The sequence below is a fragment of the Nyctibius grandis genome, chromosome 12, assembly GCF_013368605.1.
Source record: "Nyctibius grandis isolate bNycGra1 chromosome 12, bNycGra1.pri, whole genome shotgun sequence".
In the NCBI taxonomy this organism is placed as follows: domain Eukaryota; kingdom Metazoa; phylum Chordata; class Aves; order Nyctibiiformes; family Nyctibiidae; genus Nyctibius; species Nyctibius grandis.
This window is the reverse complement of record NC_090669.1, coordinates 21,132,068-21,149,417: the sequence shown is the minus strand read 5'-3', so window position 1 is coordinate 21,149,417 and position 17,350 is coordinate 21,132,068. Positions and strand designations below refer to the sequence as shown.

General features: G+C 44.0%; 1 protein-coding gene across 1 annotated transcript in view; it reads left to right on the top strand.

The window, feature by feature from the left end:
* Positions 1-6,465: 6,465 nt before the first annotated feature.
* The window catches only part of SLC7A5 (solute carrier family 7 member 5), a 40,110-nt gene continuing 29,225 nt past the window's right edge, over positions 6,466-17,350 (top strand). Inside the window, exon 1 of the mRNA XM_068411051.1 lies at positions 6,466-7,078. Within this exon, the coding sequence (XP_068267152.1) occupies positions 6,478-7,078 (601 nt within the window). The 5' untranslated portion in view covers positions 6,466-6,477. The remainder of the gene's footprint in view (positions 7,079-17,350) is intronic.

Below are 17,350 nucleotides of genomic sequence, written 5' to 3'. Positions count from 1 at the left end.
AAGTCACTGGTTGCTGGTGTGATTCAGCACAAGTGATGCCAGGACACGAGCTTGTCAATGCTAAATTCAGAACTTTAGAGTCGATACTTTTTTTTTTTTAAGACCAAGTGTTCAGTTTAAAAGCACTTTAACACTTTTTAGTGTGACCCTGATGATTTAAAGACTTTTGGATATTCTTATTTAACCAATTAAGTGCCCAGCTCCTGCCTTTGCTTCCTTAATAACTCTACCTCAGGCTGTTGTTATGTTGCAACAGTTGTGCCTTTCCCCCTTGGCAATTTGAAATGTGGCCACTTAACCTTAGAGTGATTCCAAGTGGTAAATGTAAGAAAATCTCTTCTCTCCCAGTCTAGTATACTCATCTTTACTGTGTAGTACATTCAGCACGGTGGTGTATGTATCTTCAGTTTCATTACCTCTCCCAAGTCCTTACTGCTTGGTTGAACTTTACCACCTTGGTTGGACTCGGTTGAACTATACAGTGTTTGGCATCATCAGCCAGATTTTTTTTACTATGTTTCTGGTGTGCAGAACCACATCAGTGATGGTTTTGCCAGAGAATGACAGGTTCCAGAATAATTTTGGAAGGGATATCTACAGTTCTGGCAATAGGAAAAGAATTTTTTTACTTTCTGCCTGAATGTACATGATCTAGTCATTGTTAAGCTTGAGGTTTTTGGTCAGTGCTGTTCTTGCAAACACTTTTCTGAGAAGGACCCTGTAGAAAGATGGCAGTGATTCACAACTGGCATATATCTTGTCTACCTTTGAGATTTTTGCTACTCATTATTAGCAGTTAGGAAAAACTGTAATATAAAGACATCTTAATGTTGCCTTCACATTTAGAAATAGAGGTGACTCAGCAGCACTAAGCTAGCTACAGGTAACCTGCATTAATATCCCTATCATATATGAATGGGTCTTTTAAAAAGCTTTATGGAGTTGCTCAAAGTGTTGTAGTTGCCTTGGTAATTTTCACCAAGTTTTTGTGTACCTCTGATCCACTGAGCTTGTTTCACTAGTTAATACAGCTTTCCTAGCGTGTGCAAATACAAAATCCATATTTTGTTCTTAGGGAATCACAGTGGTGTCAGTCTAATCTTCAGATGCTTCGTAATGCCATAGTATGCTCATACCCAGCTGAGTTCTCAATGGTTTGGTTTGCTCCACTGAACCAAATTTTCATCCTACGTGTGTAAATTTTTTTTAACATGCTCACCACCATGCATCCATCAGTGATGACACTGAATATTCTATTTTCAGTGATCTATTTAAAATTCTCATAGAGATTTCTTACTTTATTAAAGTATTGTCATGGAAGTTCTGTTAGAGAATAGGTGTATTATCCAGTAATACAATTAATAAGCTATACTCCATACGTATTTAGATAAAATCACATCTAAGTATACTGACATAAGATTAATCCATTTCAATTTCAGCACTGATAGTTTAAAATATCTGGAAACAGGGTCAATGTAGAAAAAGTTAACTCTACTGTGCTACAAAAATAAGCTTTACAGGGATTTTATGTTACAGTTATTTTGCTGTTTTTTGAGTCTTGCATTTATGTGTTAGTGTTTTAGCATCTCTGGTTAAGGTAAGCAGTATCTCAGTTGCCGGGCGGATTGTTGTTGAAATTGGCAGTCTGGAAATGAACAGAAAAGGTTTTCAGGGTTTTTTTTTTTTTAAACTTTTATCTTACAGTGACTGTATTGGTCTTGCAAAAGGTAACTTCAAGAGAAATAATTCTGTGTGCCTGCACATGTACGTAAACTGGGAGATTGGATATCATTATTTTGCCTTATTCTCTTGGTTGCATGGGAGGGGAATGATTTGATTTGATTGTTGGACTAGAGCTAATATTTGTAATGATTTTGCACAACTAAGTTAAACTCTGTTTGAAAGGTGTCTGCATAGGAATCTTTAGGCTCTTCTTTTAGATGGTGCAATACAAAAGGGTCAGAGCACACATTTGTATTTGTCCTTGCATAGTAGTCACTTCTGTTACTGGGAGGTATTCCTGTGGCAGGAATTAAAGACTGTAATTGAAATAATTTTGAGGACAGCTTATTGAAATAAATAGGAGTAGGAGGTTTTTGAGCATAGATCTGCATCCGTGTTGGTCTGACTTCCAACTGCCTTTCAATATTTCTGTTAAATATCACTCTTATGAGAAGTCTCGTTCTTGGTGACTGCATAGTGGGATCGACTTCGTTTGGTGTTTGAATGTTGGATCCACATTCCTGCATTCCAGAACTGTCACACCAGTGCACTTCAGGTGTACACCACCACGTATACCTGCCCAGTCTCTTGTCTTCTGTCATGGATGGCTTGCGTTGGTATTTTTACCACAAGTCTGACAGGAGTGTATCTTTTGGCTTTGAAAGCTGTAGAAATGGAGGTTGCTTTGATCTCACAGAAATCTGATGGATTTTAGAATACTGGAAGGGTACTTTGAGGAAGGGTCCCTTTTTCTGCTCAACTTCCTAAGTCAATAGTATTTGCTTTAAAATTTGAATGCCTTAATTTTGAATGTCTTAACTTGTATATCTTGGCCCATCTTTGCTTTTCTCTTTGTGCATCTTGTTTTTGTGGCAGTTATTACATTGTGTATCTTAATGTGTGTTATCTCCCTAATGATAGTTTACTGAAATAATTGTCTTTGCGGACAACATATGTAACAGGGAATGCCTTTTGTTCTCCTATGGTACAGGCCTTTTTCCTCAGTTTTTACCTGATGTAAAGAAACTTCTAGCTGCTGTATTTTAACCTGTTAAATTAGTATGCGACTATGCAATAAAGAAACACAGAGAAACCTGTGTCTGTATCTTGTTGTGTAATTAAGCTCTCTAAGTTAAAAGGTAGATTTTCTGTCAAGAAAATAATACAATTCCTCCTTGGGAATGAACCAGTTCATTACGAGTGGAGTCTAATCAGATGTCAGACATTGTGGTACTCAAAAGCTATGAAAAGACTCTGCTGAACTGTATTACAATTGTAGTGAAAGAACAATGACCTCTCTGTTGCCGCTGTACTGATGGAAGGAGGTTTAATTTGTTACATTCAGCTAGATGCAACATGCTGTCTAAAATGGGATTCCAAATTTTGAGGATCGTTGCTAAACTACTTCATTCGACGCTGATCATTAAACTCGATCTGTCGACTAAGCCCCTTTTTCTGTTGTGTAATTGGTCTTGATAAAACTGAGCTTTCATCTGATGTGTGGTGTAACTCAAGAGTTTCACTTTCAGTGGTTGTGGCTACAAGAATCTTATCAAATAACCTGAAAAAAACTCTGGGTAAAATAAATTACTTTTATCACTAAAAATTGGCTAATAATGTGAAATAAGCGTTAATTTCTGTCTCACTGCTTAGCCATGCTTAGAGTCTAGATCATATAGATATTTTATGCTTAGCTGAATTCATTCAAACAAGTTTCCACTTCCTTTGATGGAAAAAGTAGATTACATTCCTGGTTAAGGAATTCCACTCTAAAATAACTATAGGCAATGCTTTTACGTAAGGCCTCCCAAACCGTGCTGTTTGGTACCCGTTGTGGTAGGGAAGCCATTTCAGTATGAGACATGGGTTGAGTGAGGCCAGCTCCACTATTATTACTATTTAAGTGTTCTAGAAGCTACCACCACTTCCATTTACCCAACAAAAAAGCTTGTAAGCTCTTGTGTTAGTATAGCTGAGGTGTTTGCTAAAGAAAGGGCTTATTTGGTTCCAGCAGGCTGTCTCATTTTGATCATAACCTCTCCTGATAAATGGTTAAGAACATACACGTTACTTCTAACAAATGGCCAATTTACTTCTGATATTGGTAATTATTTCTCTTTCTGACAAATAATTCTTTCTGTCTTTCTTTTTGATGTGACAAACTTGAAGTGCCTGAGTATTAGCATATGGAGAACTGATTGTATAATCAAATAGTCTTCAAAGATTCTGCGGAATAACTTGGGGGCCTGAAGAGAGTTAATGTTCGTGGTCAGAACTGATAATAATACTCAGCATTTGTGAAGTGCTTTGAAGATACAAAGCACTATATGAACACACCCTAACACCATGACTGCAAAGCAGGTACTTTCTCAGGAATACAAATGAAGAAACAGTTACAGAATTAACTCCGATTGATTAATTTGCAAGACAGTCAAGTATGTGGTTGACTTTAAATATGGCAGTTCAGTGGCTGCTACTCCACTGCCTCTTGATCCCAGGATTTCCAAATGGAAATGCTCTTAAAACTGAGACTGAAGTCTGCAAATTCTTAGCTGTCAGTCTACTAAGAAATTCCTTTTTGGAAGAATTGGATGCAGAGCAAAAAAACATCACGTGGTCCCATTCTTGTGAAAGTTAATGGAAATTTCTGTGAGTTAGGTTAATATCAGGTGTAAAATACCAATCATCAAGCAATTAATTTATTTGCCTTAAGGTAAGAAGTTGGTCTAGAGCACTGGTGAAATAAATCCACTGATGAATGATTTTGTTCACCCAACTATACAACTGAGTTTGAGCATTTGTCTGAAGTGTACATCTTATTTCAATGTCAGCCCTGTCTGCTGGACCCTGATGTAACGAGGCCAACACAGAGCCAATCCCATATGTTGTAGAAACCTGTTTGTTTTTTTTTTTTTTTCTGATTTTATGGTCCCGTGAACACTTTGCCTAGGATAAAGTATGAAATACAGTAACAAGTAAATGTTGGTAAATCTACTTTGAGAAATAATCGGTTTAGATTACAGCCATATAGTCTCTGCAAGGGGGCTAATGTTAAGCTAGTAGGCTAAAGGAAGGCTTTTGGGGTTTCAGGAAAATTGTGTGGTAAATATGTTTTACTGTTTATTTTTAATTATTTTTCATAGTCTTTGCAATCTCTTCAGAATCCTATTTCTCTTTGAAAACTAGAAAAACATGCTTGGTGCAAAGGTAACTTTTGTTTAAGCTTTCTTCCTAAATATGAATGTTTATATAAATCGAGAAATGATGAAGACTGTTTCAAGCCTGTGGGCTGTTGTGGCCAAGGCCACTAGGTGTCAGGTTCTGATCAGTGCTTCGAGGGGCTGCTCAGGGTTCCTGTGCTGGTTGGAAGTGGTCATGGTGCTAGTTACCAGTGCGAGGTACTGGAAAACATTACTAAAATGTTACGTCTTTCCCCAGAATGCAGATCTCGCGTTTCTCTGAGGTGTCTTGCAGAAAACCTCTTGACCCACCCTACTGCCTGTGCTGAAGCGTGGCTGAAACTTGCAAGGAGGAGGATGGTCCAGGGAAGAAGGACGCTGTATCTTGGGCATGACTTCTTGTGTGACACCAACTAATCAGTTGCTGAGAAACAGCTTCTCAAAGGTACCACTTCCACCTCTCAATGGGAATGACTGCTGTTGAGAATGAGGGCTTCCAGGCTTTAGCCTCTGAACTCATCTCCTGTCCCACAAGGACAAGAGAGAATCTGAATTCGCTAAAGCATTGGCTCCTTAGGTGCTGTTGTGAACTATCCGACTAAGTCTCCTCGGATGCAAAACCTATGCCTCCATTGTGGCGGTGTGATAGAAGCTGCTCATTTTGCCTGCACGCTTGCTGGATTGGCAATTTCTTTTTTTTTCCCCAAAGACGTCTTTTTGATGATCTTGGCATCCGAAACAACAGGCAGATTTCTGCAGTGCCTCTGCAGAAATGCAGGCGGTGCAGTGACGGGGCCTGGGCCTCTGTGTGAGTGTGTTAAATAGAAGAGTACAGTAAGCGCACTAAAATTGGATGGGTCTGGGGGGCAACTGGGAGACGCAGGTTTTGCTGAACTTTGGGTTTACACACATAGACCCATTCTCCTTTATAAAAACACGCAGCCTGGCCTAGGCAGGAGGATGAATGGTAACAAACCTCCCCTCCTGACAGAATCACAGAATCAACCAGGTTGGAAGAGCCCTCTGGGATCATCGAGTCCAACCATTGCCCTGACACCACCATGGCAACTAGACCAGGGCACTAAGTGCCATGGCCAGCCTTTTCTTAAACCCCTCCAGAGATGGTGACTCCACCACCTCCCTGGGCAGCCCCTTCCAATGTCTAATAACCCTTTCTGAAAAGAAATGCTTCCTCATGTCCAACCTGAACCTCCCCTGGCAGCTGACAGCGAGGAGCCCCCCTCTACCCCGCAGCCGGGGGCAGAGGCGTGGGGGGCCGCTTCGCTCCCTGTGTTCCCCTACTCGTGCGAGCTGCCTGCGCCTTGAAAGAGACCCGCCGAGAAGGGGGGGGCATCGCTGCCGGCTCCTGGGGCACTGCAACACCCCTTTCCTCCTCCTCCTCCTCCTCCTCCTCCTCCTGCCCCCGGAAAGGCGGCCGGGCCCGCTCCCCGCCTCGGCGGGAGGCGCTCGCCGCACGCCGCCCACCGCCGCCGGAACAAAAGGGGCGGTTGCATGGTGACGGCGGAGCGCTCTGCCGCGCCCGCCACGCGCCGCGCCCGCTCCGCTCCGCGCCACCATGTCGGGCAGCGGCGGCGGCGGCAGCAGCAGCGCGGTGAAGAAGAGGAGCCCGGCGGGCTCGGCCGCCTCGCTGGCGCAGGAGGAGGAGAAGCAGGCGATGGAGAAGATGCTGGAGGCGGCGGGCGGTGGGGCGCAGGAGAACGGCTGCGCCCGCTCGCCCTCACCCTGCGCCTCCGCCGGGGGCGAGGGGGTGACCCTGCAGCGCTCCATCACGCTGCTCAACGGCGTGGCCATCATCGTGGGCACCATCATCGGCTCCGGCATCTTCGTCACCCCCACGGGCGTGCTGCGGGAGGCCGGCTCGCCGGGGCTGTCGCTGGTGGTGTGGGCCGTCTGCGGGGCCTTCTCCATCGTGGGTGCCCTCTGCTACGCTGAGCTGGGCACCACCATCACCAAGTCCGGCGGGGACTACGCCTACATGCTGGAGGTGTACGGCTCCCTGCCCGCCTTCCTCAAGCTCTGGATAGAGCTGCTCATCATCCGGCCCTCCTCGCAGTACATCGTGGCTCTGGTCTTTGCCACCTACCTGCTCAAGCCCATCTTCCCCACCTGTCCAGTGCCCGACGAAGCCGCCAAGCTGGTGGCCTGTCTCTGTGTCCGTAAGTACCCGCAGACCCTCCCCAGGTGCCTGCTGTCCTTCCCCACGTGGCTCCCCGCTCACCATCGCCTTCCCCAAAAAGCCAGCCCGAACAGCTAGCTGCCTTGAGCCCATCGCTTTGTAGAGATGCACCATCTCTCCTGTGCTAAACTGACTGTATACTGGGTTTTTTGGGCTGTTTTGAACATCATGAGTAGGAAATGTGGCCTCATCCCAAATAAATTGAGCAAAAAATTCCCCTTTGACCAGTTAGGGGCTGGTGAGCCGCTCTGATTTCCGGCAATGCGGCGAGCAGCACGCGATAAATGCAACGTGTGTTTTGCCTGCGTGTGGGAATGGGATTTCTCGTGCCCTCCCGCAGGAGTGTTTGGGCAGGGTAAAATCCCCTTGCAAGCCTGCAGTGCTGAGGTGCTGGGGTGGGCGTCTATGTGCAGGCGTAGGTTAGGATAACGTGCAGTTGGGAAAATACCTGTCACGAGCAGCTGGTGCTGAACGTGGCCTGTGCTGCAGTGCCTGGCTGTTTTCAGCACCAGTTTTGAGATGAGACGTTTCTCGGCTCTGTGTGCATTGATACTGGGCTTGAAACCTGTTTGTTTTTTTTTTTTTTGATAGCAAACGTTATATCTCATGAGGCGTTGCCTTGCAGAGAAGTTCAGTCATGCTGCGATGAATTTAGGGCCGCTGATGTCTGCCGTGGCACGCAGATCTCCCTCTCCTGCTGCAGTTTTTATCGTCTCTCTGGTATTTTGAGGTCTGTGGTTTTGCCAGTGAAGCCCCATTTTCTATTCCTCTGGTGATTGTAAAGTCACCCCATCCAAATTCCTCATTCTTGAAATACAGCACCGTTTTCTGCCTTTCTCTCCTCATTCCCTATTCAGTCTGTTCCACTCCACTGGTAGTTCTTGTGCCATTGTGAAGGTGTACATTGGGAGAGGGTATAATTTTTTTGCGAGGGCTTTATAAAACATTTGTTTGCTGTTCAAAGTTATACCCGGGTGGTTTTTTTATTTTTTTCTTTTTGAGGTTGTGAAGAGAAGCCTGCTTGTTTGTGCTGTCCAAAGGGAGATTGTGTTAGATTCCTTCACCGTCTGAGGATTGCAGGCATTCAAAAGTTGCAGCACGTGGTTGTTACGGGAAGATAGATTGTCTGTAAATGTCTTCTTACACAAACTGACGAGTCTTTGGTAGACACATTATATGACTAGCTAGTTAATATCTTATTAACTATCTTAATAACAGGCAGGGCAGCAAATTGTACTTTCTTTGGGCAAGATTGAAACTTATTCATTCCCCAGATAAATTTTTTGGAACCTACGGGCAAGTAGACAGGCATGTGGACTTGCCACCCAAGTTTTTAACAAAGTGGAGTGCATACATTAAGGAAATACAGTCACCCAACGAAGATAAGCTGAGAACAGTTCTACTGATGGGTTTCTTACCTCAAGTAGAGCCTTGTGAGAAATCTTTTTAGAGCTTTCCTGCCAGTCTGCAGCGTGGTTTCTTCAGTGACACAGGGAAAAGGGGCATGCGTGCACGTGGCAGTCACATTTTTTGCTGAGAAGCTAACAAAATTAGAGCATTGATTAGATGGACTTTCTTATTGTTTTATGTCAAAGTTTTAACTGTGCAAGAACATACTGTAGTTGACAAAGCTTTTGAGAACATGTTTCTGATAGTAAGTAGTTTTTCAGCTGCAGGAGCTTTCTCAATATAGGTGGGATGGGATGTCTCTGTTCCCATTTTACTGATCAGAGAACAAATACAGGGGTGAAGTAGACTTGTCCATGGCAAGATCTGTTCAGTGATAGGGTGGATCACAGCATGAAATTTCTTGATGCCAGGTCTCATTCCCACTTATGCTTCTCCAGTAAGTAATGTGTCTCCGACTTACTTTTGCTAGCAATTAGTAGTTCTCCTGAAGCAGAATTTGCTCTTGAACCTTTATCTTGAAATGCCAAGGAAAGAATTGCTAGTTCTGCAAATCTGCATCATTTCCATGTGTTTCTTCTTTAAACTTTACTCCCCTCCCTACATCGCTGGCTACTATTTTGTTTATGCTTTGGGTTAAATTTTTGTTGGTCTCCTTTGCTACAAAAGGTTAGTTCATCACGCATTGCCTTCGGCAAGTTAGTTTTCTGTAACTTTGATTTTTGGAGTTAGCTTTTCTGCTCTCTGGTGCCAAAACCACATCATGAACTAGGAACAATAAATGAAGTAAATCTGGTCAAAGGACTTAGCGAGTCACACAAAACTTCTATGGACTAACAAGCGGCTTTGTTACATGGTTGTTCCAAGCATACCTCTACCCAGTGAGATATTTTTTTTTTTTCCAAGAGCCCTAGGGTAGGAAAAATGGCCTATTTGTGCATACGCTCCAGAGCATACGTTAATGAGTTATCTCAAAGGGGGGAGAACGGTTTAGGAAGCAATAGGGAAATTTGGGGCCCTGGGCTGGAATACAGTTGAGTTATTATGTAGCCAAAACCCAGCCCTGTAGAACAGTACCAGCTGTATTCATTGCAAAGTTTGTATCTCAACATAAAATGCAATTGGCTGCATGGTTTCTAGTAAGAAGAGAAATAACAAAAGTTACTTGTTTCCACTTTGAGTGCTACTGGTGTTGAACAGTTGAATAAATAATGTGTTGTTCGGTATTTGCCAGCATGAAGTTCAGAAATTGAATTTCTAGAGGCATTAAGATAATCTAAATAAATCACAGTCTTGAAAGAAAGAAAAAATAGTTGGCATAGGGAATTTTGTTCCCTTTAAGGTGCTGAAGAAAACGAGGTGGGTGGTAAGTAGAATTTAACTACAAATAGGTATTTTCTTCTATCAAGGTTGTAATCTACAGACAGTTGGTATGCAAGACTACTTCTTCCATAAGACAACGTGAATGCTTATTATGGTTGCCAAATAAAAATGTGGGAATTCACTACAGGGAAGTCTTCCTGTAGCAAGATGGGTCAAGGTGTTCATCGTTAGCGTGGCTTATTTTATGTTCACCACAAAACAGCCAGTGCTCCCTAGTTGGAAGAATTTGCAGGTAGTTTGGCTTAATGCTTTTCAGGCTGTGGGTTACTTAGGGAACTCATCAGCTGCGTTTTATTTTGTCTGTAAGATTGGATGGCTGATGCTTTTAGGACTGATAAATCATAAAAGCAAATGCTAAGGGATAACAAACATAAGGTCCACCTGGTATCCAAGCTTTTTTTGATCAGAAAAAGTTAAAAGTTCATGAGACTGAGGATTTGTGCATATATGTGAAAACCCAACACTATTTTGAAGTCCCTCAAATCTGATCTCATGTAAACCAATTTTACCCCTTCTGCAGAGGATGGAGGGATAGTTACTAGGTCCTGACTTTTCATATTTGATGACATCTACATTACAGTATCAGTATTGTACGTGGCAAAGACTTAAACTAATAAAGATTCTACACTTTGTGTTTCAGGAGCACATTTGTGGCTAGGTGGATAAATGAAAATCCATTGTATTTGTTGTTGGCTCTTTTTTTCTCTTGAGAAGGCATGACAGCAGCAGGTACATTCGCATTGCACTTCCAACATACTTGTATCTTTTCCTGCAATTTTCTCCAATTTATATTCACTTTGAATTTAAAAAGACACACTTTTTAACAGAATATTTAAATACACAGTTTATGTTCTAGAGATGGCTCAAGGATGGGAAGTTTCAAGTTGCCCAGTTAAAGATAATGTGCATCTTCCTTATTTCCACCTGTTAATTTGCAGCTTTCCTACCTGGGAGATGTCTTTGAATTGTGGTACAGGAAATTCCCTGTAGATAATGCAGATGGGGGATGATGCAGCTTCCAGACCTGAGCTGGTTCTTGCTTGGTGATTCACAAGTGCCTGAACTGTTCTTCCTACACACATTCTTAGACGCAGCCTGCCTCACACCCCCCGTGTGCTACATAACAGGTTATTCTCTAATTTACTTATTTCTTGACAATATAATCTGCTCCACAGAAGCTTGAGAAGCTCTGCCAGTTGCATATAATTTTAGTCTTGATCTTTCATATCAAATCACTGCTTTGACTTAGCTTCTGAAGCCTTTTATCACTTGTTAATTATATATGCTAATCTGGCATTAATAACCCCAATGTTGCTGCAGCAATATCTGCTACTTCCAAAGCTACAGTATCTTAATCTCCTTTAACATTTATTTAGAGCTCCTTTGCTGCTTCTGAAATACTATTTTGGGCACTGCCTGAAAGCATGGAATTCCAGTAAAATGATCACATATTTCTCGTTCGTCTCTTGTTACGAGCAGCCTAATAGTGGAAGAATTAGTAGCAGTGAGTGCAGAGTTGAGTCATGTCTAATAGCCCATGTCATATGGAAGTGTAAGTGCCTGACACCCCCCTGAGTATACTGTGAGTTAGAGGAGGGGAATGGTATCAAATCCAGGGGTTGGCAGAAGCGTACAAACACATGTCTCAAGCGCTTGCCAAATTACAGCCGTAGTCCGTAAGTGACTATTCACTGTCAGCATTTCAGCTAGAAATTGCATATGTTGAAAGCAGGAACGTCTTTATTTAGTATTAAGGTTTTACTTTCAATCTGACAGTTTGGCTGTTTGACCAGCTGTTTAAAGCGAAGCTGTGGGGAGATTTTGAACTCATCAGGTGTTAGATGGTAAGAAAGGCAAGCACAAAATACCTCTTATGCTTGTCTGTTTAAGATGGGTTTATTCTGCAGCATTGCTACGTGGAACTAATCTGCCAGGACAAGCGGGGTGTGAAGCTTTAAAGACTTTTTTTTCTTTTTCCTCCTCCAGAAAGGTGGATTAAATGACTAAGCTGTATCGGTAAATATGCGCTTGTTTGATCAGAGTGGGAGGAAGGGGTCTTTACAGAATCCCTGCTGTATGGCTAATGTTGCAAGACTGAGGTTGCTTTTTTAAATCCGCGTTTAATTAGAGAGGGTAGCATTAATGAAAATAGCCTCTGACACTAGCAGGTCTCTCCTGAAATGGATGAAGGTTTGGAGGACTCTTGAAACACAGCAAGCAACTACTGCATTTCTTGGCACCCCTCTCTTGGCTTTCACAACAAACGTCCCATTAAATTTTATTGTATTTGAATGATTTACACTACCACTGAGATCCTTCAGAGTCTTTCTCTTCTGACATGAACAAATTGGGAAGGCTTTTTCAGAGAAACTCACCACGGTCAGTCTAATTCAAAGCAACATCACTAAGTATTTCAAGTATTCCAATAATCTCATAGTCCCACTGTCAGATGTGTCCAACAGATGAAATGCAAAGGATGAGAAAGCAGTTTCTCGCCAGCCAGCACACGGAGCCGAATTCTGACCCTCAGCATGGCATGGGTGGCATGATTCAGGCTAAAACCTGCCTGGAATTTTTCATTAAGTTCATGACCCAGGATTTAGCACTCAATGCTGAAGTTCAGCCACCTTCCTGTGGATTTGTGGAACCTAATTCAGTACAACTACGGTAAAGGGTTTCTGTATTGGTGTAACATCATTGTGGGCCAGGTAAGATGCCATGTTCTGTAGGTCCAGTAGCTGACCATCTGGCAAGGATGGTTTTATGTCTGTGAGGCTTAATGTGTACATAAAATATTACTAGGCAGATATTCATAAGAGATGGGGAGGACAGAAAAGATGTTTAGCTTGTGATAGTTGTGCAGTCCTTTTAATTTGCTGGGAATGGAGGAAATATACCTTTTTCTCCCATTACCAAGTCTATATTTTGTTTGTCTTCCCATGATAAAATTACCTGTTTTGTGGAACTGCTGCATCGTGTAATCTAGAAACTTTGACAGTAAAAAAACAAGCTTCTTGCTAAGGAGACAAAATAGTAACTCCTACCACTAGCTAGGAGTTAGCTCCCCTAGCATTCATAAATTCTTTGTAGTTTTTCACACAGTTTGAATAAACTATATCACTGTTACGAGGGTACTGTGGTACCAAAGCGATGGGTGCATTTGTATAGGCTTGAGATGAGGCCTTTGCAGTATCTGCAAACAGTGAAATTCTCCACTGAGCTCTTCCTCCGGCCACTCCTGGTGCTGCCTTTTGGCCCTGACTGCGCTGCACTGCTTGGCACAGCTCTTGAGAGAGAGAGAGAGGTGGCAAGTAAGTGCTTGTTAATTGATTCTTGCGGAATTCTGGAAACGAGGGTGTGGATGCTTCTGGGAGCTGTGCTACATGATGAAATGCTGCTTCGCACCAACTTCTCTGGCTCCCAGCTCCGAGCCTGTTTCAGCACCAGGGGCTTCCTGGAATTGAAAGGGTAGAGATGGAGCTGTGACACATTCAGGGTGTCTGCAGTCATTTGTTGGAGACATCCAGAGCTTGTGGTGTCAGTTAGCGGGTGGGTTTGGAGACGATCCCTCTTCTTAAACTCTAGTGGTAGGGCAGCCTTTGCCTTCTCCTTTCAGTGGTTCCTCAGCACTGCTGTTTTGGGAAGAAAAATAAAAAGGGAACTGTAAACCATTGCCAGGTATGTTTATTATTAATTTGATTTTACTATAGACACATTTGCTCAGGGGCCAAGTGCTCCTTTCCAACAGCCTCACATGCCACTAAACATTTCCTTTCTACAGGCTGATCGCCCTGGCTGTTAAGTTTCTCCAGGAACTTGTCCTCGAAGAAGTATCTGCAAAGGTTTTCTTTCTGCTTTTTCTCTTTTCCACCTTGCAGGGCACAAGCCTTCACTCAATAGCTATGAAGTTGAAATTGCCCTAATGATTTTCTGTGTGTGTCCTTGTATGTGTGTCTCATGTTAGATTGTGCTATTAGAAAGAGACACGTGAGACTATTGGAAGGCACCTGGATATAAAGGGGTTTTTTTTTTGCCTTAGTGAATAGCTAAGGCATTGATGTCCCCATGGTTTAAACCACTGTAGTCAGTATAGCGTAATTCCTTGCTTGTACTGGGTGGAGTAACTCTTGAGCCCAGGCAGCGGTTCTCTTGAAAGCACGTGGACTGTTTTGTGTCTGTGCCATGTGCTGCTGTCATCCCTGCGCTTTGTTTCTTGGTGGCCATGGGCTCAGCTTGTCTCCTCTCTGTTTGAAACCTGGTTGCACAATCTTTGGTAGAAGAGAAAACTGCTTGTCCATCATCTGCACTTCATAGAGTGAAAGGAGCAGCCTTTGCTGTAGGACAGGGCAGTGGAAAGAAGCTGAGAACTGTTCTGTAAGTAATTGTGAGGAGAAAATCAGCATCGTCCAGTGGCAGGTGGTAAATGGAAGCATTGTCTTACAGTTGTAAGGGCTAAGCGCCTTGGAAATGTGTGAGTTACAAACAGGGATCATGGCATGATTCATCCTCTGTGTGTGGACAGAGTCACAGGCCCTGTTTTCCTGGCAGGGAAGCTGAGGTGGAGGATTTCCCTTCATTCTTCCCCTTTCTTTCCGCAAGTTCCCTACCCTACTAGGCATTTTCGTGTTGGTCCTGTAATGCCACAATTAGGAATCCATGGGTAACTTTCAGCAAATCAATTGAGTTTACTTCTTTGAAGCAAGCTTCTTACACACGTTTATCCTTGTTATAGAGGTGTATACTGAATTATATAGGAAGCACTACAGGTCAAGACCAGGGAAACCTGTAGAAGATGAAATAAAGGACAGAAGTGACATTGTGCAAGGCTCCCAAGGTATGTAACCTCACACGCAGAGTGAATGCAGCTGTGCCAATACCTCAAGAATTCCTACACCCATTTCAGAAATGTTTCACCTGAAAAGCTGCTAAAGATCTTGGGTAGAGCAAGCTCCAGGCTCCCCATCAGCAAGTTACACACACTGCTGGAACTGGATCCTTTTCTCCCCCGTGAGTGAGGATGAGTGCGCAGAGCTGTGGATTTTGTTTGCTTTTTCCCCAAACGGAGCCTCCCTGAGCACTGTCTTTACTCCATCTCCAACCCATGGCCACGTTCCATTACCCAGGAAAGCTGCAGCCCTGCCTTTTTCTGGAGGATAGTTGCCAAGAGTTGCATCATAAATGCCAAGCCCCAGTTTACCTGCATTAGGGCTCCATTCATGTACTGTTTGCTTTGGGCAGAACCCCGTGCCCGCAGGAAAGCTTTACTACATCCTGCCTTTCCTTTGTGGACACAGGAACTGTTGTTACATACAGTGTGTTCGTCGTGGTCTTGTTCTATGTGGGGATTGGCATGATCCCTTTCTATGTCTGCTTTGTAAGGATTTATTCCTATTGTCATTTAGAAATCATGTTTGGGAGCGATCTTGGAACTTGGGATTGGGAGATCAAAGGAATGTGCCCACAAAATGAGAATTGGATGGGGGCAAGGTTCTGGGTCCTGTGTTGTGTTAGTCAGTTTATCCTTGTTTCCTATCAGTAATGGGGAAATTACCTGACTCTGCAGGTGAGTGCCAGCAGAGCAGGTTCAGTGACATGCCTGAAGCCAGCTGGGACTACTAGGACAGAGTAAATAATTGAAGCTGGCCCCACTGTTGCCTTTACAAAGCCAAACTTCTCTTTGAAAGCATCTGGCTTCCCCTGTGGCTTGAGCATCTTGAAATGAAGCTCACCTTCTCACCAGAAGAGATGAAGGGCTGAACAGCACCTTGTGAGAGTGTTCTCTTTACAGCAGTCAAACCCAGCATCTTTCCTACTTCTGCCAGAAATAATAAGTAAATAAATAAAAGTACCCCCTCTTACATCTGCAATCAGTGCAGCTTTCTGGGTCCCATTATCCCAATTATCTGAAACCTTTGGAGAGGGGCTGCTGGATCAGACAGACTGTGTCACGTCAGGTCGTGCTGAGATCCATACTCCTACAGCGATTCCCGATGGGTCACGCTAAAGGTCTGCCTGGCTGCATAGCTGCCTTCTGACCACGGCCGGCAGCTGTAGCCTTAGGAAAGGTGCTGCAGAAATGAGGGCAGCGCAGTCTGATCTTTCCCTGCACTGTCTCGTTGCCCTGATGTACAGTGAAGCTGTGGCTGTGCCGCTTTCTCCCGTTGTTTGTGTGGAGCGGTTCATCCGAGGTGAACGGAGCGGTGTCAGGAGGAGTCCTTCCACCCCTGCTTCGCAGCGTAGCACCTCGGATCGAAGGAATAAAACTTTCTGCTTTAAGAAACCCCAGCCCTGCGGTCTCCTGAGAGGCTGAGCAGCCACTGGAGTTTGTCTTGGAGTTTTAGTGAAAAAGTACTCAGTCTGTCTCTTCGTCTCGGTGTCTGTAGGATTCTTTCTGGTGGGTGAGACTGGGGCTTTTTTTAGCCCTTCCTATGTTGAAAGCATTTAAGTGTAGTAACTTCACCACACTCCTTTAGGAAAGACAAATATTATTACATGGTGGGAAAAGCGAAGCAGAGGGATTGTGACTTGAAAGGGCTCTGAATCATGACTGACGTGGAAGAAGCTCTCAGCCCTCTTCAGAGTCTCTGGCCCCAAGTGTTTTCTTATTTTTACGGAGCCTGTTTATCTGGCACCGAGATGTTTTTAAGGGCTGAACACAGACGCTTCCATTGCTTTTCAGTTTTGGGCTGTGTAGAAAGCTTTTGCCTTTTATGTCCACCGCCGCCGCCCCACGGTCCGTCCGGCAGGCTCCGGACAGAACCAGAACGTGAAAAACGGCCCCGAGAAAGTCAGTATTTAACGTGGAGGCTGATGCAGCTATTGTCAAAGAAACAGACTGCCTAATTGGGGAAGGGAAGCGAATGTCACTGTCGCACCTCTAAGGGCTGTCTTCGCTAACGGGAAAAGTGTGCTTTTAGATGCGTTAGCTCATCCTTTAAATATCCCTCTGTAAACAAGGAGAGTTTTATTTTTAGCATAATCGCTGGTCGAAGTGAATCCTGGATCCTCGGTTCCCTCCCCGTCCTCTCCCCGTTAGGATTCACCAGAGGGGTTTTTAGCAGATGAATTGTGATCTCTGTTCAGTGATATTTCGCTGTGTTTTCTTCTCTCCCCCTCGCCTCCCCCCTGTAGCACAGACATACTGTAAGTTGACCTTGCTAACCTTTATTTTCTCCTTCCCTCTATACCTGGACAACGTCTTTTAGCAAACTTGTTGGAGGCAGATCTTGCTGTGAGGTGACAGAGCTGGGACCCTGCAAGCCGCTGATAGTGCTGGCCCGCTGCTTGATGCTGAAAAGCCTCCAAGTCTGGGCACGCCGTGTCTCTGATTAGATGCGCCTTATCTCCCCTGAACAGCACGGGGTGGAGGGACCCTGGGACAGGGGGTTACGTCTGAGGGAGGTGGTGTGGCAGCTTTGTCGGCACGGTTCCTCGCTGCTGGCTGTCAGCCGTGTGCCGAAGC